This window comes from Ursus arctos, unplaced genomic scaffold, assembly GCF_023065955.2.
Source record: "Ursus arctos isolate Adak ecotype North America unplaced genomic scaffold, UrsArc2.0 scaffold_14, whole genome shotgun sequence".
Lineage (NCBI taxonomy): Eukaryota > Metazoa > Chordata > Mammalia > Carnivora > Ursidae > Ursus > Ursus arctos.
This window is the reverse complement of record NW_026622808.1, coordinates 32,121,011-32,144,589: the sequence shown is the minus strand read 5'-3', so window position 1 is coordinate 32,144,589 and position 23,579 is coordinate 32,121,011. Positions and strand designations below refer to the sequence as shown.

General features: G+C 60.9%; 1 protein-coding gene across 4 annotated transcripts in view; it reads left to right on the top strand.

Moving 5' to 3' along the window:
- The window catches only part of LOC113256843 (cadherin EGF LAG seven-pass G-type receptor 3), a 36,558-nt gene that overhangs the window by 7,886 nt on the left and 5,093 nt on the right, over positions 1-23,579 (top strand). The window contains exons 7-42 of one of the 4 annotated variants that reach the window (XM_057312072.1): positions 354-517; positions 783-908; positions 999-1,168; positions 1,592-1,777; positions 2,338-2,454; positions 2,833-3,004; positions 3,170-3,311; positions 3,408-3,528; positions 3,841-4,024; positions 4,342-4,443; positions 5,835-5,929; positions 6,153-6,362; positions 6,586-6,781; positions 7,052-7,207; positions 7,572-7,746; positions 8,343-8,510; positions 8,739-8,865; positions 8,953-9,159; positions 9,365-9,539; positions 9,761-9,873; positions 10,318-10,397; positions 10,866-10,992; positions 11,441-11,557; positions 11,642-11,790; positions 12,048-12,163; positions 12,478-12,636; positions 13,197-13,397; positions 13,789-14,677; positions 20,644-20,802; positions 20,884-21,023; positions 21,237-21,347; positions 21,902-22,065; positions 22,278-22,442; positions 22,522-22,674; positions 23,012-23,094; positions 23,182-23,329. In XM_057312072.1, coding sequence (XP_057168055.1) covers positions 354-517; positions 783-908; positions 999-1,168; positions 1,592-1,777; positions 2,338-2,454; positions 2,833-3,004; positions 3,170-3,311; positions 3,408-3,528; positions 3,841-4,024; positions 4,342-4,443; positions 5,835-5,929; positions 6,153-6,362; positions 6,586-6,781; positions 7,052-7,207; positions 7,572-7,746; positions 8,343-8,510; positions 8,739-8,865; positions 8,953-9,159; positions 9,365-9,539; positions 9,761-9,873; positions 10,318-10,397; positions 10,866-10,992; positions 11,441-11,557; positions 11,642-11,790; positions 12,048-12,163; positions 12,478-12,636; positions 13,197-13,397; positions 13,789-14,677; positions 20,644-20,802; positions 20,884-21,023; positions 21,237-21,347; positions 21,902-22,065; positions 22,278-22,442; positions 22,522-22,674; positions 23,012-23,094; positions 23,182-23,329 — 6,067 coding nt within the window. The other 3 variants (XM_057312070.1, XM_026500778.4, XM_057312071.1) reach the window with 3 other exon arrangements.

The following is a 23,579-nucleotide window of genomic DNA, read 5'->3' as shown; positions in this document are numbered from 1 at the left end:
CCCACTCCCGCACATGGTCCCCAGGTACTCAGCCCCTAGGCTGCACTCTCCCTGCTCCTTTTTAATGCCCCACATCCCCACTTGGCGCCCCAGACTCTTCACCAACCACCCAAATGCCTCACTCTTTCATCCTAGCCCTCTTTCTCCTTTCCCCAGACCATCTGTCCATCATGAGCTCTCCTTTGCACGCCCACAACTGAAGTTAGGCCCCGGCTTCTTCCCTAGCCTGACCTTACCCTCCCCCCAGATCACCTTTACCCTCTGAGTCCTACCCCCCCACACTTCCTATGACCCTCAGGAGCACCCCTACCTTGGCCCCCATCCCAACAATGATGTGGACCCCTGATCCCCAGGTCCCTGGACCTGACAGGCCCTCTGCTCCTGGGGGGTGTCCCCAACCTCCCCGAGAACTTCCCCGTGTCGCACAAGGAGTTCGTTGGCTGCATGCGGGACCTGTACATTGATGGCCGCCGAGTGGACATGGCAGCCTTTGTTGCGAACAACGGCACCATGGCAGGTAGGCCGTGTCCCCATATTAGAGGGGGGTGGTGGAGGGCTACATGGAGTGATTCCAAATCTGACCTCATCTTTGCTTCCTTTGCGGGCAAGCACTGTGCCATAGCCTAGCCTTTAGGGCCCACCTCCTTCCAACTCTACCCTGAGAGAACACAGGGCTGAAATCGTGGCCACTTTTGGCCCCCCTGGACCCCTGTGTCCTGTCTAGCACTCGTGCCCCCCGCCCCTCCATGTTCTCACACCCTCCATGTGCCTTCCTCTCCCAGGCTGCCAGGCCAAGCTGCACTTTTGTGACTCGGGCCCCTGTAAGAACAGCGGCTTCTGCTCAGAACGCTGGGGCGGCTTCAGCTGCGACTGCCCTGTGGGCTTCGGTGGCAAAGACTGTAGGCTCAGTGAGTGGGCAGTACGGGGCAAGAGGGGCCTGCAGGGTAAGGTTTGTTCCTGAGGTGGGGCCTGTGATCCTGCTCTTTTTATCCCCTCAGCCATGGCCTACCCCCATCATTTCCGTGGCAATGGCACACTCAGCTGGGACTTTGGAAACGACATGGCTGTGTCTGTGCCATGGTACCTGGGGCTGGCATTCCGGACACGGGCGACACAGGGAGTCCTGATGCAATTGCAGGCTGGGCCACACAGCACGCTCCTCTGTCAGGTGTGTCTGTCCTCCTGGCCCCTCCCCAGACCCTCAGGTCTCAACTTCAAATGCCACCAGCAACACTTCTTTGGGGTTGAGCCTGGTCATACCGCATGCTCCTACCAGGTGAACTGACCATACTTGACCTTGCTCCGGATCCTAGCCCTTGACCTTCTTTCCCACCATGATATCCCTTGTAGGCGCAGGGCCCCAGCATGTCTCTTTTGTGCTAGCGGCACCGATCCCCAACCCCTGATCCTGACGTCTGTCCCTAACTTCACTCTCAGCAACATGACGTCACTGGGCACAACCCCCTGTGTGCCAGATATAGCCTTGGCCCTGCAGTGCTGATGTCAGAGCCCCTAGACCTCGCCTCCTGACACTCCCAGCCCCAGCCCAGCTTGGGGCCCTGACCTCAGGGCTGCGCTTCTCTCTCTGCAGCTTGATCGGGGGTTGCTGTCTGTGACGGTGACCAGGGGCACGGGCCGTGCTGCCCATCTCCTCCTGGACCAGGTGACTGTCAGTGATGGCCGGTGGCACGATCTGCGGCTGGAATTGCAGGAGGAGCCAGGGGGCCGGCGGGGCCACCATGTCCTCATGGTCTCATTGGACTTTAGCCTCTTTCAGGTCTGATCGCTTACTCTGTGGTAGTCCATTCTCAGTCTTCCAACCAGACCCACCTCATTTGACCCCCCCCAGTCCATTTCCTCTCAATTCCCTCCACTGCACCCCACTCTCCCTGCAGTGCCCTCCTCATACCCTTGCTCTGAGCCCACCCTGCCAGTCAGGCTGCTCCGCTGCCAGGCCTGCTCATGTCAGAGAGGCTCTCCAGACTTCTGGCCTGGTCTTGGGGTATCTCTGCAGCCAGTACATTCCCTAACTCTTGGAAACCCCCTGTGGTCCCTGCCCTAACCTCTTCAAAGCCATGAAATTTCAGGGTCTATTTGGGTCCAGGAGAGAGGCCCATCTGGGCCCAGTTCTTGACCGAAACCTTGCTCTTACCCATCCCCCATGCTCCAGCGGGTCCTCTGTACTCCGGGGCAGCTCATTCCCAGACCCGTCCCCTGGTCCAGAGAGACAGAGGATGGTCATGCAGGGCTAAGACAAGGTCAAGACTGACTCTGGGGTAGGGAAGGGATCCATCAGGCACCCCCACACCTCCAGTGCTGACTGTCCTCCTCCCCCAGGACACCATGGCAGTGGGGAGTGAACTACAGGGCCTGAAGGTAAAGCGACTCCATGTGGGAGGCCTGCCCCCCAGCAGTGAAGAGGAGGTTCCTCAGGGTCTGGTTGGCTGTATCCAGGTGGGGGTCGGCATGGGAACATGGTATGGGCCGTTAGGGTGAGTGGTCAGAGGTTAGGAGCCCCTTGGGGCCTGAAAAGCTGCATTCACATAGGGGTTGGCACAGGGAGGGGATGTGACCCAGAGCCATCAGACAGGTCAGGCCTTTCTGTGCTGTTGGACGTGAGGGTCTAGCTTAGACTATCAAGGGTCATTAGAGATCTGTGTCAGGGACAGCATGATTAGGGGTCCCATGGGGGGGCTGAATTGGGGATATTGGGGTCAGGGTCTGGGTCTTTTGGGGGGTCTGCATGTCAGGGGTCATCAGATCAGGTGGCTGGCTCTGTAGGGACTGAGGTGCTTTGACATGGGTCTCACGCCTTGCTGGCTCTGTCCGCAGGGGGTATGGCTTGGCTCCACACCTTCGGGATCCCCAGCCCTGCTTCCGCCCAGCCACCGAGTGAACGTGGAACCTGGTTGTGTCGTGACCAATGCCTGTGCATCTGGACCCTGCCCACCCCATGCTGACTGCCGAGACCTCTGGCAGACCTTTTCTTGCACCTGCTGGCCAGGTGTGACTTGGGGATAGGGCAGAGTGATCTGGGTAGGAACCAGGGGCTCCTGGTGAAGACTGGGGGATCTGGAGAGCCTGGAGGAGGCAGGCACTGGAAGAACAGGTGCCTACTTCCTCCCGTGCTCTGTGGCCGGTGTCCTGAGCTTGCTGACCCAACCTGCAGGTTACTATGGCCCAGGGTGTGTGGACGCCTGCCTCTTGAATCCCTGTCAGAACCAGGGGTCATGCCGCCACCTCCCAGGAGCCCCCCATGGCTATACCTGCGATTGTGTGGGTGGCTATTTTGGGCACCACTGTGAGCACAGGTGAGGGGCTAGAGGCTGAGATGATGGAAAGACCTGGCCGGGGGCGGGAAGGGTCACCAAGACGTGGAGGCATCTCACCTGGCTGTCTCCCTCCAGGATGGACCAACAGTGTCCTCGGGGCTGGTGGGGGAGCCCAAGCTGTGGCCCCTGCAACTGTGACGTTCACAAGGGCTTTGACCCCAACTGTAATAAGACAAACGGGCAGTGTCACTGCAAGGTATGCCTGGCCCCTGACCCCTGACCTTTGAACTTTTCTCCAGCTGTGATTTTTCGATTCTTATCCAGCTTGCTGATCTCTGCCACCTGACTCAGGCCCTAACCTCTTACCCTGTCCTGTCACCTAACTGCCACCTCTTGTCCTTGACATCTGATCCCTCCCTTACGTTTCGTTTGAAGTCCAACCTTCCTTCTGGCCTGTGAGTACTGTTCTCTTGACCATTTGCCCCTGATTCCACTCATTCCCCAGGCCTGAGACCCCGACCTTAAGCCCTGATCTCTGACCTCAGGCCCCTGATCCATTCTCAAATAGGAGTTCCACTACCGACCACGGGGCAGCGACTCATGCCTCCCATGTGACTGCTACCCTGTGGGCTCCACCTCACGTTCATGCGCACCCCACAGTGGGCAGTGCCCCTGTCGCCCAGGAGCCCTTGGCCGCCAGTGCAACAGCTGTGACAGTCCTTTTGCAGAGGTGACAGCCAGTGGCTGCCGAGGTGAGCAGGCTCCATGCAGTTCCACATAGATAGGGCTGGCTCTGCACACTGCCACCAAGTTGCCTGGCCTGCGTGGCTCCTTAGATAGGGGCCCCGGGAGGTTTTTCCCGAAGGAGACCACTGACACCTAGGGACCCCCACATTTGCCCCACGTAATTCAATGACTTGTCACAGAGTCTGATAGGCCAGCTCCCGTAATAAGGTCAGCAGGGGAGTGGTGGGTGGTGGGTCTGGTGTGGGGGATAGAGGAGCCGTGGGTGTGGCTGTCGTTGGCCCCAGCCTCTGGCCATCTGGTTCAGTGCCTCCTCTCTCCCCAGTGCTCTATGACGCCTGCCCCAAGTCCCTGAGATCTGGTGTGTGGTGGCCCCAGACCAAGTTTGGCATGTTGGCCTCAGTGCCCTGTCCTCGGGGGGCCCTGGGTGAGTACCTTGGGGGGCAGGGGCATCACTGAGGGTGGGAGTAGGCCTGTCCTCTGACTGCTGGAGCTACTTCCTTACCTGAGTTGGGTGGCCCTGCTCCTGCAAAGAAGTGGGAGTGGGGGAGGGGTCCACGTGGGCTCCTCACTACCTCCTCGGAGCTCTGGGTCCCTCCCCACACCCTCACTGAGCCTCCATCTGTTTCTCTTGGCTTCTGGGCAGGATTGCGGGGTGCAGGTAAGGGGTACGTGTTTGCTCAGGTGTGCTGCCCCCCCCCCCACTGCCAGAGCTTTTGCAGACCCTCCTGCTGCCTGAAATCCCTGCAGACACATCCCTGCTGCCTGAGGTCTCTGAGAGCTACTCTCAGCTGCTTAAGTCCCTGGAGGCCCCTTTCCACTCTCTGAGGATGCTGGGGGCCCTCTTCTGATGCCTGAGGTCCTCAGAGGCCCCTCCCCACTTCCTGAGATCCCTGCAGACTGCTCCTCGGTTTCTGGGGTCTTCAGGCCTTTTCCTACTGTCTAAGGTCACGAAAGACCCCTCCCCTCTGTTTGAGGACCCTCTAGACTCCTCCCTGCTGCCTGAGGGCCCCTCCCCACTGCCTGAGGTCCCTGCAGAACCCTCCCCGCTGCTTGAGGTCTCCACAGTGGCTGGACAGACATCGTCTGTGTACGCATGCTCATGTGTGTGTCTTTCTGTGCCTGTGCACGTGTCTGTGAGTCTGTCTTGCAGGGGAGGGGGTTCTGTGTTTAAGTTAGGGTCCCTCTTGCTGGTGGCTATAAGCTCTCTTAAGGCCCAGGTTGATTCTCATTCAACCCCCATCCCAGTCGCACAGACAAGGGAGAGATGGCAGCAGAGCCCACCACTGGGGCAGTTAAAACCAGTGTGAGAACTGCCACCCCACCCTCACTTTGGTCACAATACCCCTGGAAAACCTGGTCTGTGTGCACATGTCTGTGTGTGCGTACACGAGAGCGCATGTGTGTCTGCGTGTTTGTCCTGGTCCACACATCTATGTGTGTGCAGATGTGAGTGCTGGTGTGTGTGTGCTTGCCCTGGGCCACGTGTCTGTGAACGTGGCCTGGCCTCTGTGTGTGTGTGGGTGTGGGTGTGTGCGTGTAAGAGAGAGAGAGAGCGAGAGCCCTTATGCTCAGCTTTATGTAACCAGTGGTTCAGAATGACCCACAGACCCCTCATGAATTAACTGATAGGCAGCTGGGACCCACCTGGCCTGGGGGCTGGGGGCTGGGGCTGCAGTGTCCAGGGGTCCAGCCACAGATGCCGATTATTCTGGTCTCTGCCTCAGAGCTCCCTGCTGTGTTCAGGGAGGGTGCTGTGCTCCCTCCTCAGTGAAAGTGTCCAGGACCCAGGCCTGACCAGGGGTCATCTGCCCCTAGGTGCTGCCATGCGGCTGTGTGATGAGGACCAGGGTTGGCTGGAGCCTGACCTCTTCAACTGTACCTCCCCTGCCTTTCGAGAACTCAACCTGCTGGTGAGACTGCCCAGACCTGGCCCTGCACTCAAGACCTGTGCTGGCCCCACCCTGGCCTCGGCTTCCCCAGCCCTGTGCTGGGCTCTAGGCCTCATGCCCCAGCCTTTGACCTCCTGGGCTTTTCCTGGTTGCCTTTTAATCTGGCCAAACCCTTCTTCCTGTGAAGCTTTTGAGAAAGGCCTAAGGGACAAGAGAGCGACCATCCCCATCTTTGTCCTGGCAGCTGGATGGCCTAGAGCTGAATAAGACAGCCCTGGATACCGTGGAGGCCAAGAAGCTGGCTCAAAGGCTGCGGGAGGTGACCGGCCACACTGACCACTACTTTAGCCAAGATGTTCGAGTCACTGCCCGACTGCTGGCCCACCTGCTGGCCTTCGAGAGCCACCAGCAGGGCTTCGGGCTGACAGCCACACAGGACGCCCACTTCAATGAGGTGGGGCTGCACCCTGTGCTCACCATCCCCTGGACCCCTGCTCAGCCCCCTCCCGACCCTGGGGAATTGAAAGCCCTGGGCTCGCTCTCTTCCCTTGTCCTCTCCAGACCCACCCCCTTGCCTGCTGGGGTCTGAGTGCCCAGCCAGACCCCTCAGGCCTGCCCCATCCCCTCACGTGTCCTCCCTCGCGTGGCTGAGCCCACTTTCATCTCCCTCCTTCCAGAATCTGCTGTGGGCGGGCTCTGCACTGCTTGCTCCGGAGACCGGAGACCTGTGGGCAGCACTGGGGCAGCGGGCCCCTGGGGGTTCCCCAGGCAGTGCAGGGCTGGTGCAGCATCTGGAAGAGTATGCAGCCACCCTCGCCAGGAATATGGAGCTCACATACCTGAATCCCGTGGGGCTGGTGACGCCCAACATCAGTATGTGGCGGGTGGCCTGGCGGGGCGGCGGGAAGGGGGCTATGAAGGGGCAAGGACCTGGAGGTCTGAGGGGCTGGGAATATTGATGTCAACATCAGTGGCAGGAGGCTGGGCCACCTCCGTCAGCGCTCTGCAGGGACAGGCTCTGTGTTGGTAGCAATGAACTGATGGGTTGTGGGACGTGGGTACAGGATGGGGAGAGGAGGGTGTGGGGCCTTCAGCATGGGGAGGAGACCTTTGTTGTGTCTCACCCATCTTCCTCCTGGGCAGTGCTCAGCATTGACCGCATGGAGCACCCCAGTCCCACCCGGGGGACTCGTCGCTACCCTCGTTACCATAGTAACCTTTTCCGGGGCCAGGATGCCTGGGACCCTCACACGCATGTGCTGCTGCCTTCCCAGTCCCCACGGCCATCCCCACCTGAAGGTGAGAGCCCTCGGGTGACCCCTGGCCCAGACAGCATGTCGCCCTCCTCCTGCCAGTTCTCCCCTTGCCAGACCAGCCCCACATCAGACCCCTGCGTGAGACCCTCCTACGTCAACCCCCCGCAGCACTCTCCCCTCGCCAGACTCTCTCCCTCACCCCAGATGATGTCTCCCAGGCCTTGATATTCGGGATCCAGCCCTGGGCATGAAGGGGACATGGACTTCTACTCCCCCCATGTCACAGTTCTGGACCTTCAGGGAAGAGATTCCCGTGCTTGATGCTGCATTGGGTTGGTTCAGAGCTGGGTGTGTGGGTGCTTGGGGTCAAGGGTCACTGACAGTGGTTCCTCTCCCTCCCCTGGCAGTTCTGTCCACAAGCAGCAGCGGCATGGAAAACTCCACCACCTCAAGTGCGGCCCCTCCTCCAGCCGCTCCGGAGCCTGAGCCGGAACCTGGGATCTCCATTGTCATCCTCCTTGTTTACCGCACCTTGGGGGGGCTGCTCCCTGCCCAGTTCCAGGCCGAGCGCCGGGGCGCCAGGTACCACGGGAGGGCCTGACTTCTAGGCCCCTCACCCCTGAGCTTCCCGCAAGGTTCTACCCAGCCTAGCACCCTTTCTGGGTGGGCAAATGAACAGGTTCGCCGTTGTCCTGAGACTGGTCCTGTGCACAGTCCCAGGGATTCCCTGTGAATCATGTTCTGTGGGGTTGTGCACGGTTGCGGACAGACACAGAGCTACCGGTGGGGGCGGTCGCATAAAGGAGGGGTCCAGGAGCCAGGTACAGACAGGCAAACTGGATGACAGGGACTGGCAAAGACAGGCTGACCTATGGAGGTCAGAGGGGGCTGGCAGGGAGGGCCGTTGGAGGCCAACAGTCGAGCTGCTCAGGCCGCAGACTCCAGTGCGTGCAGTGGGTCTGCAGTCCCTCAGCTGCAGAGAACCTGCCATTTGTGCAGAACCATGGCAGCCCAGCTAGGCACTGGACTCAGGGTCTTGAAGCAGCCCAGAAATAGCGTCCACTCCGGGGCATCCCGGACTCTCGGTCAACCATGCCAATGGCAGGAAGACCGCGAGGTAGGTAGTCAGAGCTTGGGGAGGTCAGCGGTGTCCGAGCCCAGGTGGGGTGTCTCCTCAGGCTCCCCCAGAATCCTGTTATGAACTCCCCGGTGGTCAGTGTGGCTGTGTTCCACCGACGCAACTTCCTAAGGGGTGTCCTGGAGTCCCCGATCAGCCTGGAGTTCCGCCTGCTACAGACAGCCAATCGGAGCAAGGCGATTTGCGTGCAGTGGGACCCACCTGGCCCGTGAGGACCTCCACTCTGGAAACCCTTGGTCCCCTGTTGGCCCCTGGAGTGCCCCGCCTGCCCCTGGGGCCCCCACCAGTGTCCCTGTGCACCCAGGCCCATGAGGAATGCTGCTCCCCAGCTTCAGCCCCCCCACCCCCCCAGCCCTACTGTCTGTCACAAGCCCCCCACCTGGCCACGGGGCAGCGCCCCGAGGGGATGGTAGGTCTAACTGCCCTGTGGCTGCAGGGCGGACCAGCATGGCATGTGGACAGCACGGGACTGCGAGCTGGTGCACAGGAACGGGTCTCACGCCCGATGTCGCTGCAGCCGGACAGGCACCTTTGGGGTCCTTATGGATGCCTCCCCCCGTGAGGTGGGACTGTGTTCAGAGTCCTGAGGACGCGGGCAGGCCCAAGGGCAGGGGTGCCCAACACCCCAGCGACCGTCCCTGTCCCCACAGCGGCTGGAGGGTGACCTGGAGCTGCTGGCGGTGTTCACGCACGTGGTCATGGCGGTGTCTGTGGCCGCGCTGCTCCTGACCGCAGCGGTCCTGCTGAGCCTGCGCAGCCTCAAGTCCAACATGCGCGGGATCCATGCCAACGTGGCGGCTGCCCTGGGCGTGGCAGAGCTCCTCTTCCTGCTGGGAATCCACAGGACCCACAACCAGGTGCAGGGTCAGGGCCACGGGACCTGTGTCTTCGTGACCTCACCTGGCCCAGGAGGTCCTGGAGCCAAAGCTCAGGGTCAGAGGTCAGGGAGGCCCCGCTGGGGGCTGGGTTCGGGGCAGGATGCTGGGGTAAGGTGCTGCGGTTCAGGGGTCAGAGGCGGGGTGAGGCGGGAGCGGCGCTGACGCCCCCTACCCCTGCCTCCAGCTGGTGTGCACCGTGGTCGCCATCCTCCTGCACTACTTCTTCCTCAGCACCTTCGCGTGGCTCCTGGTGCAGGGCCTGCACCTCTACCGCATCCAGGTGGAGCCGCGCAACGTGGACCGCGGCGCCATGCGCTTCTACCACGCCCTGGGCTGGGGCGTCCCTGCTGTGCTGCTGGGTGAGGGCTCTGCCGCCTAGCCCGTCCAGGCCCGTGACCCCTGGCTTCCGGCCCGACCCTTGCCCCTGCCCCCCCCCCCCCATCATCACCCTAACCTCAGTCCCCGTGCCCTGGGCTCAGGGAGGAGCCTGCGCTGCCCTCCCCCGCAGCTTCTCCCCGTGCATGAGCGGGGTAGCTGCTCTGGAACATACCCCTGCGGGCCTTCCTCTCCTCCCCTACAGGCCTTGCCGTCGGCCTGGATCCCGAGGGCTATGGGAACCCTGACTTCTGCTGGATCTCCATCCACGAGCCCCTCATCTGGAGCTTCGCAGGCCCTGTCGTCCTGGTCGTCGCGGTGAGTGTGCTGTGCTCGAGGCCACCCATGCGCGCTGCGGCAGGTGTTGGGATGCAGCCCACAGCAGGTGTGGTGGTGTCCGTGGAGAGGTCCAGGGGGCAGTCCACAGTCTTTGCAGGAGGTCAAGTTCTGTCCTCCACTCCCCTGGCACAGAGATGGGAGGCGTCGGGTCAGGCACTTGGCTCCCTCTCCCTCTCGGGAACCTCCTTCTCCATTTCTCAGTCCCTCTCTGTTCCCTACCTGGGACTTCGTCGGTGTCTGAGGGCCTCTCTGTTTCTGATCTCCGGACTGTGTGCGTGTGCACCCGTGCACATGTGTGTTTCTCCCTGGTTCTGCCTCTCTCTGTGTGCCTCGGTCTCTCTCTGTCCCTGTCTCTCTCTTTCTCTCACTGGCTCTGTCTCTCTCTGCCCCTCCCCTGCTCCGCATGTCTGGCCGCGGGTCCAGATGAACGGGACCATGCTTCTCCTTGCTGCCCGCACATCCTGCTCCACGGGGCAGAGGGAGGCCAAGAAGACCTCCGCGCTGTGAGTTGGCTGGCGGGGGAAGGTGGGGGTTCTTAGAACAGCAGTCCTCTCCTGGGCAGGCTGGGCTCCAGATTCTGGGTACGGGGATGCAGTCCTACCTGCCCTGGCCTGTGGTCCCTCTCTGGCGCCTCCATCACCCTCTGGCCCCACATGTGCTTCTGCCCCGTGGTCTCTGCAGAGGTTTCCATGATCTGGGTGGCTCACTTTGCCCCCTACCCCCTGTGTCACCCCCGTCTTCCACGTTTCTCTCACAGCCCCCCCCCCCACTGCCTGCATGCTTTCCCCATGTCCCCTGCTGGCTCCCTAAGTATCCTCCTGATTCATTTGGTGACCTCCCATCTCCCCCCGTGTCCTCCTGAGACCTCCATGTTCCTGTGTGGTTTCCTGTCCTTCCATGTCCCCTGTGTGTCCCACACACGAGCCCTGCGTGATGCTTGCGTGTCCCCTGTGTCCCCATGTGTCCCGCAGCAGGAGCCTTCGCAGTTGCTTTCTGCTGCTTCTCCTGGTCAGTGCCTCCTGGCTCTTCGGCCTCCTGGCGGTCAACCACAGCGTTCTGGCCTTCCACTACCTCCACGCCGCGCTCTGTGGCCTCCAGGTAGCTGGCACCCCGCCCCGCCCGGGGCCAGGTGGGGCTTCGGCAGGGCAGCCCCAGCTCTGGGCAGGCCCTGGAGCCCAGGTCTCGGGCTGACTCCTGCTGGGTGACTGATGACGGGCGGGCTGCTCATCCTGGGTTGACCTTCCCCAGCACTGTGGCTCCTGGCCACTCGCTGGTCCACACTGACCTCCACCGACTTAGTGACTTGTGCCCCTCTGACCCCTCACAGCTTCCGAGACTCTCCCTGACTCCCTTCCTGGGTCGACCCTGGGCTCCTCACTCCCTCACACTAACTTGCGACAACTGATCCCCCTTGCTGACCCGCAGTGACTTCTCCCAGCCCTGACTCAGCCCCTGGTGGCCCTCCTCTGACCTGTGACTCATTTCTGATCTCTCACTGACTTTCGCTAACCCCTCGTTGACCCCACACTGGTCCTTGCTGGCACAGGGCCTGGCAGTGCTGCTGCTCTTCTGTGTCCTGAATGCAGATGCTCGGGCGGCCTGGACGCCGGCCTGTCTGGGCAGGAAGGCGGCGCCCGAGGAAGCGAGGCCGGTGCCTGGCACGGTGAGGGGCTCTCGGGGCTGGGGAGTCAGGGCGGGGGCCTCTGCAGAGCCAGCTCACACTCCTGTCTGCGTCCGCCTGCTGCAGGGGCACGGGGCCTACAACAACACGGCCCTCTTTGAAGAGAGTGGCCTCATCCGCATCACCCTGGGTGCCTCCACTGTCTCCTCAGTGAGCAGTGCCCGCTCCGGCCGGACCCAGGACCAAGACAGCCAGCGGGGCCGCGGCTACCTCAGGTGAGCAGAGCGACCTTCTCGGGAGGGGCAAATACAGCTCGGACCCGTCCCACTTGACCAGAGGTTGGCATTAGTGGTCCCGGGATGGTGGCTCTGCCTAACTTGGCATCTGGGCCCAGACGCCTCTTGCCACACACCTAGGGGTGCCTTCAGAGCCATTCCACAGCAGCTGGCCTATGTGCTCACAGACACCCCAGCCTCCAGAACACCCCATCTCATCCTTCTTTGATGGTGGGGGGCCTCTCCTGCATTTCCAGGGACAATGTCCTGGTTCGACATGGCTCAGCTGCTGACCACACTGACCACAGCCTCCAGGCTCACACTGGCCCCACTGACCTGGACGTGGCCATGTTCCATCGAGATGCTGGTGGAGGTAGGGGCCTGGGCCGGGGGTGGGGGGAGGTGGAGGATCTCTTCCCCTATTTCTCTTTCTTGAGAACAGCAGCTGACTGTGGTGGGGTGAGCTCCCCCCAGGTCACTGCTCTTGGAGGCACCAGGTTCTCCTGCCAAGTCCCAGCCATTTGCACCAACCCCCACTCCAGGCTCTACCTAGGTCCCCAGCCCCAGCTCCCCACTGTAGCCGCTCCAAGACCCTCAGCTCCAGGCTCTTTGCTGACCCCCAATTTCCTTGACCCCCCGCCCTGAGCCACTGATGTGCCCTCCCTCTTCTGACCTTCCCAACTCCAGCCGCAGACTCTGACTCTGACAGTGACCTGTCTTTGGAGGAGGAGAGAAGTCTGTCCATCCCATCCTCAGAAAGTGAGGACAATGGCCGGACCCGGGGGCGTTTCCAGCGTCCACTCCGCCGTGCAGCCCAGAGTGAGAGGCTCCTCACTCACCCCAAAGGTGAGGGGATACTTTGACCCCCTGGGTGACCAAGAGACACCCCCTATTCCACTTGGGTGTGACCCAGGGACACTGATATCCCCTGAGGATTCCTGGGACTGACCTATTGGGCATGGGGGTCATCACCGTGCGCCCACACACCTCTTCCCATCCAGCCTCCTAGCAGTTCTGCTGGCTAGAGGCCCAGGAACAGCCTGGACAACAAGGTCAAAGTCAGGGTGACACGTCATTCCTCCAGCCCCTTTGCTTCCCTAAGGGTTAGGGTTCAGCCTGGTTGGTTCTTCCAGGGTTCTTCTTGACCCCTCAGCCACCAAGCCCCCCTACCCCTAGTATCTCTCTGCCTCCAGAGGGGCAGGCTCACCAGTAATCCTCTCCATGGTTCTGTCGATTTCTGAGAGACACCGCTTATTCCTACCTCTGCTCAGTCAGAACAGCCAGGGTTTCAGGAGTCATTAGGGTCAGGCTTGGGGCAGTGGGGGCAGTCACCGAGTCTGGATCACAGGGCTCACGAAACAATGGGGCCAACTCGGAGGCTCCTGTCACCTGCTCTGGCTCCACAGATGTGGACGGCAATGACCTCCTGTCCTACTGGCCAGCCCTGGGGGAATGCGAGGCCACTCCCTGTGCTCTGCAGACCTGGGGCTCCGAAAGGCGCCTGGGGCTGGACACCAGTAAGGATGCAGCCAACAACAACCAGCCAGACCTGGCCCTGACCAGTGGAGATGAAACCTCTCTGGGCCGGGCCCAGCGCCAGAGGAAAGGTATGATCCCTGACTTTGGCGTCCACTTCAGGGACCCCAGGGACTGCTTCTACCGAAACCCAGGGGATTCCTGCCCCTTTGACCCTGGCCTGCATTGCCAGGTCCTGGGGGCTGTCGCTCCTCTGATCTCAAGGTGCGGGGGGTGGGGTTGCCCCTACTCTTGCATAATGGGGAGAAACCCTGTCCTGACCAAGGATTACTGCCTCCCCGCTCTGAGCCCTGTCCTGCTGCCTCTGTGGAGTCCCTAGGGGCTGCCTCTGCCCCTCCCCAAGGGGCTTCTGCCTCCAGCCCCGTGTTAGAGGGATCGCAGGGCAGCTGCATCCCTAGACCCAGGGAGTGTCTGCCCCTGTCCCCCCACACATACCCTTGCTCCCATGTGTTCCTCACACAGGCATCCTAAAGAACCGATTGCAGTACCCACTGGTGCCACAGAGCCGCGGTGCCCCCGAGTTGTCCTGGTGCCGTGCAGCCACCTTGGGCCACCGTGCTGTGCCAGCTGCCTCCTATGGTCGCATCTATGCTGGAGGGGCCACAGGCAGCCTTTCGCAGCCAGCCAGCCGCTACTCCTCTCGAGAACAGCTGGACCTGCTCCTCCGGCGGCAGCTGAGCCGTGAGCGACTGGAGGAGGCCCCTGCCCCTATTCTTCGTCCCTTGAGTCGGCCGGGTTCCCAGGAATGCCTGGACGCCGCGCCAGGCCGCCTGGAGCCCAGGGATCGGGGCAGTACCCTCCCACGGAGGCAGCCACCCAGGGACTACCCTGGTGCCAGGGCCTGCCGCTTCGGGTCACGAGATGCTCTGGACCTGGGGGCGCCCTGCGAGTGGTTGAGCACACTGCCCCCGCCCCACAGTGCCCGGGACCTTGACCCACAGCCCCCGCCTCTGCCCCTGTCTCCCCAGCAGCAACTCTCAAGGGACCCCCTCTTGCCATCCCGGCCCCTGGATTCGCTGTCCAGGAGATCGAACTCAGGGGAGCAGCTGGACCATGTGCCTAGCCGGCACCCCTCGCGAGAAGGCCTCGGGCCACCCCCACAGCTGCTCAGAGTTAGGGAGGACCCAGCCAGTGGCCCTAGTCATGGCCCCTCCACAGAGCAGCTGGACATTCTTTCTTCCATCCTGGCCTCCTTCAACTCCTCAGCTCTCTCCTCCTCTGTGCAGTCCTCAAGCACGCCCTCGGGCCCTCACACCACGGCCACGCCTTCTGCCACAGCCTCTGCGCTTGGGCCCTCCACACCACGCTCTGCCACGTCCCACAGCATCTCGGAGCTGTCTCCAGATTCAGAGTAAGCAGGGTGTGGCCAGGTGTCCAGACCCTCATCAGCTTAAGGCGCTCCGTGTTTTGCCGCAGAATGGGGTGTGGGTTGGCAGTGTGGGCTACCCCAGGCTCAGCACAGCCCGGGGGCCATAGGCAGGCAATGGTGGTGTGATTAGCAGGGACTTGCCAGGTGTCTGATCTGTGCCAGCCACCCTCCTGTGCACCTCCCAGGCTAGGGAAGAGAGATAAGTGCCTTCCAAAGGGCTTGAGCTAGCGGAGGGGGCGACAGTAGGAGCCAAGGCCTAGAAGGAGGAGGTAACATGGTAGAGAAAGGGGCAAGGGGGAGAGGAGGAATCATGGCTTGGGAGCCTTTGCTTAGGAGCTGGTAAGGGGTAAGGAGGGGCCAGAAGTAGTGCCAGGATATGGGCATCTCATATGTCAGGCTGAAGAGCTGACTTTGAAAGTAAATCATTTACCCACTTATTTATTTAGGCAATGTTAAGTTCCTCATGCCTGTGGGCACTGCGAGGTGGCGCACACAGGAACTGAGTTGGGACCTGGTGCATCTCAGGGACCTGTGGGCCATCTATAGTGTAGGGAGCAGCAGACATACCTGGGAAGCAGCTGGATACAGGAGTCAGAGAGGGAGTGGGGAGGAACCAGGGATTGCCAGGCTTCGGAAGCCAAGACAAGAGTTGAGTTTCAAAAAGGAGGACTAGCTAGGTCAGGCTCTGTGGAGGTCTGCAGGGTGAAAGGAGGCTTTGGGGGGAAGGGACCCCAGGAATGGGGCAGGAGACCGATAGCACCCAGGCAGAGTCAGAGGAAAAGAAAGGAAGGAGGAGCAGGGAACTTCGGGCCTTGTGCCGGACTCTGAAAGGGTGCTGGACACAGGGCTGAGGGAGGGCTATGAGTATTGCCTGGGCCCAACTGCAGCCCAGCCTTGGGGTCTGGCTGGTGGGGTTGGGGAGGGGTCTTGGGGGACTGCGCAGGGGTTCGGGCTCTGGAGTCACACTCCACCTCCTGAGGTCTCTGTTTCCAAAGCTGTAAAATGCATCTGTAGTAAACTGAGACGTGGAGATTTTTTTTGAGACAAAATCTGTCAAGTGCTAACGTGTCCGTACGCAGCAGGTGCTCGCTGAGTACCTAGAGAGAAGACAGGTGACCGAGGCGCCTTGCTGATGAGTCTCAGGGTGCAGAAGGGGTGAAGGGCTCTGAGAACCCCGGAATGGGTGTAAGGGGCTGGGGACTGAGAGGAAAAGGTGATGGGGTTGGGGGGGGAGATGGCGGGGGCCCAGGCTGCGGGGGAGCCGAGAGCCCCTTGACTGAATTCTCTCAGCAACCACCTCTGACCACGGCGTTCAACTCTGCAGAGTTCCCAGAAGCGAGGGGCACTCCTGAGGGGCAGACGCCCGGACTAGGAACGGCTGAGGGCCATGGAGGATTTGAGCTAAGAGAAGAGACTCCAGGCATCGGGGGCTGATCCCAAGGCAGCCTCCCACCCACCCCCCAGCTCTCCTGTGGCTGCGGCGCTGAGGCTCCTCGCTCTGTCTGTGAGCATGCGAGCATGTGCGTAACAGGTGCAGGGCGAGGGAACTGAAAGGAGGACTTTTATATGTTTTGTACCTTTGTAACCAGAGAGATATGCTTATGTTATTTTTCAGCTTTTCTGTCTCCCGGGGTTCTGAGGCTGGGCTGGGAGGGGAAGGGGACAGAGGATAAGAGGTGCCGTGTTTGGCCCCATTTGGGTCCCTGGCACATCGTATGCTCTTTCCTCTCATCTTACTGGGGTGGATTCAGAGAGGAGGGGCAACTAGCCCCCCCCCCCCATTGATCTGACTATTGTTAGGGCCCAAAGTACAGAATTGATCTTTGCTCTTTCTCGAATGCCCCAAGGGCCAAACTTCAGGGACTGGGGGTTGGTCTTGGAAACAGGGGTCCTCTGACCTCCTCACGGGGCTTGCTCGTGCTGCCCCTCCCCGTGGATGTGTGTGTTTCTTATGTGGAGTCCCTGCCACTTACTGCCTTATGACCTAGGACTGATGCTGCGGGGCGCTGGTAGAGCTGCACGCGTCATGTTTACAGAGCAAGGCTTTCCTTTCTCCCATGCGGAGGGGCTCAGGCCTCTATTCAGACATTCCTGCAGACGGTGGACTAGGGGGGCATTTGCCAGCCCATTGTCTGTGGTGCCATTTCAGTCCCTGACACTGCCCTGCCCTAGAATTTCTTCCTCAGGGTAGGGGGAGGCAGGGGGAGCAAGGGGGAGCAGAAATAAGAGAGTTAAAGACACAGAATGTAGGTGCCACTGCCTCCCATGTTTACAGGACCCTCCCTGGCCCTAGGCACCTGGGCTGCGGTAACTAGTCCCACCCTACTTTATTCCCTTCTAAAGGGAAAAATGACTGTTTGGACCCTGTTCACAAAACTCTCTTACATTACTTTGTCTGACACCCAGAACTGGGAACTTTTAGATTTTGTTACTTTGTTTACAGGTCAAGATTTAAAACATTTTAAAAAACTTTGTTTACAACTTAAAACTTTGAACTTTTACACTTTGTTTACAGTTGAAAATGTGGTTCCCCCCCTCTGTTTACAAGTGAAAGATTGAGAAGGTGGGAGAGGGGCCTGAGGACCTTGGACCTGGCCATCTTGAGGGGTTTCTAGCTGCTAGCTCTCCTAGGCCAAAGGTCAGCCCTGAGTCCCCCCTGTTGAACAGCAGACCCAGAAGGCCTCCAGAGCAGGCATCCTCTTACAGCTGGGAACAACGTGTTGCTTAGGGTGGTAGGGGGTCTGTGCAGACACCCCCCTTCCCCACACATACTCTTGGGAGGCAGTTTCCAAGGAGATTAAAAGTTCTACTTTGCTGACTGGTGCCAAATCCTGCCAGCCAGGACTCCAGCTCTCCTTACCCAGAATGACCCCAGCCCTTGAAGGGTTGAGGGGCCCGCTGTGGGGAGAGGGGCTGTCCTTGCTATGTCCTAGGTTCTATAGATGCCCTTCTCTGGGGGTCCCCTGCTCCAGCCCAGTGTCCCCTTTCCCTGTCTGTGTAAATTGTTCCGTGAAGCCGCGCTCTGTTTTGGGAATAAACTTCTATAGAAAATGGTTATTGCCTCTTTCTGTTTGGGGGTGGGAATGGGGTGGGTAGGGTAGGAGGGTGATTATGAATGGTTCAGACCAGGCTGACCTTTGGGAGAAATCTGAGCGCTGCCCCCCCCCTCAATATTCAGCTATTTTTAGCCCATTTCATCTGACATTTGGACAAGGTTCCCATCTCTTTCACCCTGAGTTCTGGCCTGGTGCCTTGTGATCCCGGCGTGAAGTATGAGCATGGGTGCTGGGCGTAAGGCCAGGGAAAGCCCCTCTCTCTTCAAGGTGTCAGCACGATTTGGTCTTCAGGGCCTGCAATCTAACCTGGCATTTGCCCCGGCCAGGGCTCCAACCAACCCTAGGAACTGCCCTTGTCAACCCTTCAGCCCATTAACAGTACTGACCCCCACTAGCCTCTCGGACTCGCAGCCGGCCAGGACATCGCGTTCCTTCCCGGCTCAGGCAGAAGCCTTCGGGGCGAGATGCCAGGCTGTGCTCTGTACAGGACGGAAACCTCGCAGCCTCATTTCAAGTCTGGATGTCCAGAGTTGAAGGGAGGTCTTGAGCACCTTCGGTGTCAGACATTGCCTGGTCTTAAGGGGAAAGCCTGAAGGTGGAGCCTTTAGTGGGACGCAAAAGAGGCCTCATGGACCGGATACCCCAAGGAGAGTTAAGGCTCCGGTTACCAGCAGCGCCCCGAGGCAGCCCATTTGGGGGGTTTCTCTCCCCATCCCGCGGGGACCCTCCGAGAGAAGCCAGAACTTGGTATCCTCCCTGTCGTACTCAGGTACCCCGGGCACGCGGCTACGGCCAGCCGAGCGCGGATCCCTAATCTCAGTCGTAAAGTTCCACCCGGCTCAGGGAGGAGGACTAGGCGAGCCGAGAAGGGTAGCAGGAACCAGGCCGCAGGGGAGGAAGGGGTTAAATCTTCTGTCCCGGGGCTCGCCACGCCTAAAGAGCCTCACTTAGGCCCCGCCCGAGCACGCTGATTGGCTCAAACCTGCCCCGTCCTGTCCGGGGATTGGCCCCTTGGAGCGCGCCGTGGGTCCCTGTCTCCGCTTCCGAAAGGTAGCGGCCTCCCGCCGGAGCTCCAGGAGCAGCCGCCACCTGGCAGGCAGCCCGCTGACCATGGGGCTGTCTGAAGCTTCGGGGTGAGTGCAGGGCACGGTTCCGGTTCCCCGCGTCCGTGTCCGGGAGCTGCCGCGTGGCCCCGGTGTAGACGCCGGCTTAGGTTAGCTCGGAAGGGGGTGCCGCTAAGTCCGAAGCAGGCATCCTCCCCCAGCGACGCCCTGGTTTGCTGCTTTGCCGATCTTCTGCAGGCGGCTGCCCCCTGAAGCGAGGGATGGGGGCGGGAGCCGGCGCGACCCCCGCCCCTGAGGGCTGTGCGGGAAGCCACTCGAACGCCGCCCGCGGGCTAGCCTCGGGCCGCGGGAGGCGGCGGAGTGTGGAGGAGCCCCTGCCCAGCAGGTGAGCCGCTGGGCGTGTTGGAGCCGGGCGGTCGCCAAAAGGAATCCATAGCGATGGCCTGAGCCCACCCAGCTGTACCACTGACGGGGAATGAGGGGTCCGGCTGGAAGGGCCGTGGTGCTCTCCCAGGGGGAGGGGCCAAGGATCTAGGCCCCGCCCTCCAAGCACGTGTCCTGGGGAGTGGGGGAGCCCTTTAAGAAGACCTGAGTGACTCACGGAGGAGGGGCAAGGGGGCTCAAAGATCTCTGTGAGACTGCGGTGCCAAGAGTCTCTGAGGATCTGCCTTGCACCTACTCCACTCCTTTCTCCAACCAGGACATCCAGGTTAGAGGTTCTTCCCGGGCGGTTCCTACCCCTCGGGTGGGATCCTACCCCCAGGTCAGAGCCCACAGATCAGATCTTTCCTGAAAACTTTCCCAGCAGGGGAGAGTTTCCCCTTAGGGAAGACTCCTGTGCTGAGATCTATTCCCAGGTGAGAGCTTTCAACCGTTGCAGGTGGGAGCCTCCGCCAGGTAAGAGCTTCTCTTAGCGGAGAGTACCCTCCAGATAAGAAATTTCCTGGTTTTCCTGGCAGGTGAAAACTTTCCCCACTGAGAAAGCTTCCCTCCCAGTATGAGCTTCCTTGAATAAGAACTCCCTCCCCACAGATCGCCTATTCCCAAGGGAGGTCCCCGCTCCCCTCCCCGCCTCCCCTTCAGGTGGGGAGCCTCTGGGTGGATAAGAGATTCTCTGAATACAGAACATACCTGGCGGGTGCAAACTTTCCTGTCGGGTGAGAGCTTTCCCTAAGTGAGAAAGAGCACCCGATAGTAGGAGCTCCTAAGGGGAAATCTTCCCACTTCAGGTGGGCGCTTGCCTTTCCAGGTAAGACCCCTTTCTCCGGGTGAGAGCCATCCCCTGGCTTTCCCAGATTAAACCTGAGTTTCTTCACCTCCTGGATCCCCAAGGCTGGAGGCCCAGGGGCAATCTTAGCCCCAATACTTTCCTTCCGTTAGAGGGCAGCCACTCTTAAAGAGAAGCCTGCCTGAAGAACTGGACCCCTGGTTGCTGGGCCCCTTCCTTGTGCGAGCTCTCAGCCAGCCAGCATTGAGCTCATGGGGCAGCTGGATGAGGACCCAGAGACTGGACAGGGATTGTCCAGGGCAGGGGCTGAGGGGGACAGTCAGCGTGGGACGGGGACTTACCGAACACTCACAGGTGGGCAGCTCTACCTAGTTTGGAGGTATGGATCGGACTCATCTCTTCATAGGGGACTTTGGCCCAGCGAGAGACTTTTCCCAGCCAAAGTTCAGGGATTTCTACTGGCTGGGCATGGGTCCAGCTCTCAGCTACCTAGATCTTAAGGCCTAGAAAAGTCAAGTGGGTGACTCTGATCCTACGTGGAAGTGTGGGGGAGGTTGGGCCAGAGGTGCACTCACTGTGACTCTGGTCTCACCACCCCAGACAGAGGGACACACAGGCACTGTTGCCTGTGACACAGGCCATGGAGCTGAGGAAGCGAGACTACCATGTGGAACGGCCACTGATGAACCAGGAACAGCTGGAGGAGCTGGGGTGCTGGACCTCAGCAGCCAGGACCTACCAGTGGCGAACCTGGTTTCAGTAAGGCTGAGGGTAGGGGTCTGGGGGTGCTGGCAGGACTTAGGTAGACCCTGTCCCCAGTACCTACCGTTGTATCCCCAGGTGCTCCCGTGCTCGGGCCCAAGCCCTTCTGTTCCAGCACCTCCCAGTTTTGGCCTGGCTCCCCCGGTATTCCTTGCGTGACTGGCTCCTGGGCGACTTGTTGGCTGGCCTGAGTGTGGCCATTATGCAGCTACCACAGGGTGAGCCATACCTGCCCCGGAGGCTGTACCCTCAATCCTTGTGGGATGATCTGCAGTCCTTCGAGGCCCTGGCCCGGGAGCCCTGCGATCTTGCGCACCCCCCAGCTATGAGCGCTGCCTCTGGAACTATGGCCCATGACCTGGGGTTGGGATTCCCTCATCCTTTTCAAGGCCCTGGCCTCCAAGCCTTCATTGCTACCATTCCACTCCCAGGCCTAGCCTACGCGCTCCTGGCTGGACTGCCCCCCGTGTTTGGTCTCTACAGCTCTTTCTATCCTGTCTTTATCTACTTCCTGTTCGGCACTTCCCGGCACATCTCTGTGGGTGAGTGGAGCCAGGCGGCCTTGCAGAAGGACGTCCACCTTCCCCCATGGAGGATAGGGTAAGGGAGGGCCAAGCGGGGCAAGGGAGCTCAGGGAAGGGGGCAGCATTGGTGCTAGGCCGCTGGGACACTGGCCCAAGGTCATTTCCAGGCAGGACTAGGCCTCTGACTGTGGGGCCACAGATTCAGGATAGCTCTAGGCCCTGGCTCCAGGAGGATGTGGGTGAGGCAACTCGAAGGGCCCAGAACTTGCAGAGGTCTGACTAGCCTGAGGCAGGCCGTGTCCCTTTACCCATCTCACCTTCTACGAGGGGTGTGATTCTGCGCCGATGGACATGGGTGGGGCAGGGTAGGTGATGCGGGGCCAAGATTTCTAGCTGCCCTGCAGAGTCCCTGAGTTCAGGGTTCATACCTGACCACTAGCACTGCCTCTATATGCCTGACATAGTCTGAAGACACTTGTCTCGAACCGGCTATCTCCTGACCCCTTACGGGCAGGGCTCCAGGGTAGGGCAGTGTCCTCTCCCCTTCAGACCCACCCTGACCTACCCTGCAGGCACCTTTGCTGTCATGTCTGTGATGGTGGGCAGTGTGACAGAATCCCTGGCCCCAGATGAGAACTTCCTGCAGGGTGCGAACTCCACCGTCGATGAGGCGGCCAGAGATGGTGTCCGGGTGCAGCTGGCCTCCACACTCAGCGTCCTGGTCGGCCTTTTCCAGGTGCGGAGCAGGCAGAAGGCTGTGGTTGTGCCCCCCACCCCGCCACTGCTGAACCCATCCCTACCCTCCTCTGCCAGTTCCCCTTCCCCCGAGTGTGTGCCCATCACCGCCCTCCTCATCCCCCTTGGGTGCCACCCACCCCGGGCTCTGCTCTCGCCACCCTGACGACCCTGACCCTCAGTCTCCCCTGACTGCCCCTGGCCACCCCGCAGGTGGGGCTGGGCCTGGTCCGCTTCGGCTTTGTGGTCACCTACCTGTCCGAGCCCCTGGTCCGCGGCTATACCACGGCGGCGTCTGTGCAGGTCTTCATCTCACAGCTCAAGTATGTGTTTGGCCTCCAACTGAGCAGCCGCTCTGGGCCGCTGTCCCTCATCTATGTGAGTGAGGGCGGGAGGAGGGACAGGCGGGGTGCACCCCACAGCCTTGAGTGCTGCCCGTGACCCTGCCTCCCCTCAGACGGTGCTGGAGGTCTGCTGGAAGCTGCCCCAGAGTGTGGTTGGCACGGTGGTCACCGCGTTGGTGGCAGGCGTAGCGCTCGTGCTGGTGAAACTGCTCAACGACAAGCTGCGCCGATACCTGCCCATGCCGATTCCTGGGGAACTGCTAACGGTTCGGACTCCGGGGGGCAGGGCAGGGGAGGGGGGCAGGGGAGGGTACATCCCTGCTGGTGGGCACCCCTGGGATTTAGAGACCAGCTGGACTGGGCGCCAGGGAGCGTTCCTGGGGATGGGGTATGACCACAGCAGGAAGGTCCCATGTCGGTACCTTCAGGACCCCAATAACCTCTCCACTGTCCCCAAATGGTGGTGTATCTTACCCCGTCGCCCACTTCTCTCCACCTCCCCCGAAGGTTTTGCTTCAGGCCTCCCTCTTCACCCCCACAGTGGCTTCTCCACCCCCTTGACGATGCTAGCACCCCTCCCCTGATTCTGTCCTCTCTCCCCAGCTCATCGGGGCCACAGGCATCTCCTATGGCGTGGGCCTGAAGCCCAGGTTTGGGGTGGATGTCGTGGGCAACATCCCTGCAGGGTGAGCTCTGGCCCCTGTCCGGTCAGGGAGGGCTGGGGGGGGGCCAGGGCCAGCACTCTCCTTTGGCCTCACAGCTGCCCCTCACAGGCTGGTGCCCCCAGCGGCCCCCAGCCCCCAGCTGTTCACCAGCCTGCTGGGATATGCCTTCACCATCGCTGTGGTTGGTTTTGCCATTGCCATCTCACTGGGGAAGATCTTCGCCCTGAGGCACGGCTACCGGGTGGACAGCAACCAGGTCTGGGGCTGGGATATGGGGGTAGCTGGGTAGACAGAGGCTCCAGGGCCTGGGGGCGGGGGTGTGTGTGGAGTATCAGGTGGGACATAGGGAAACTGCAAACAGATGAGCTGGGGCTATGTGGGGGACTGAGGGTAGGAGAGCAAGGCATTCGGGACAGCAGCAGCCAAGCCTGGGGGCTGTTGAGTGTGGATGGAGGTTGGGGACCCCTAGGCCTGGACACAGCAGCACAGGTACCAGGCACTACACA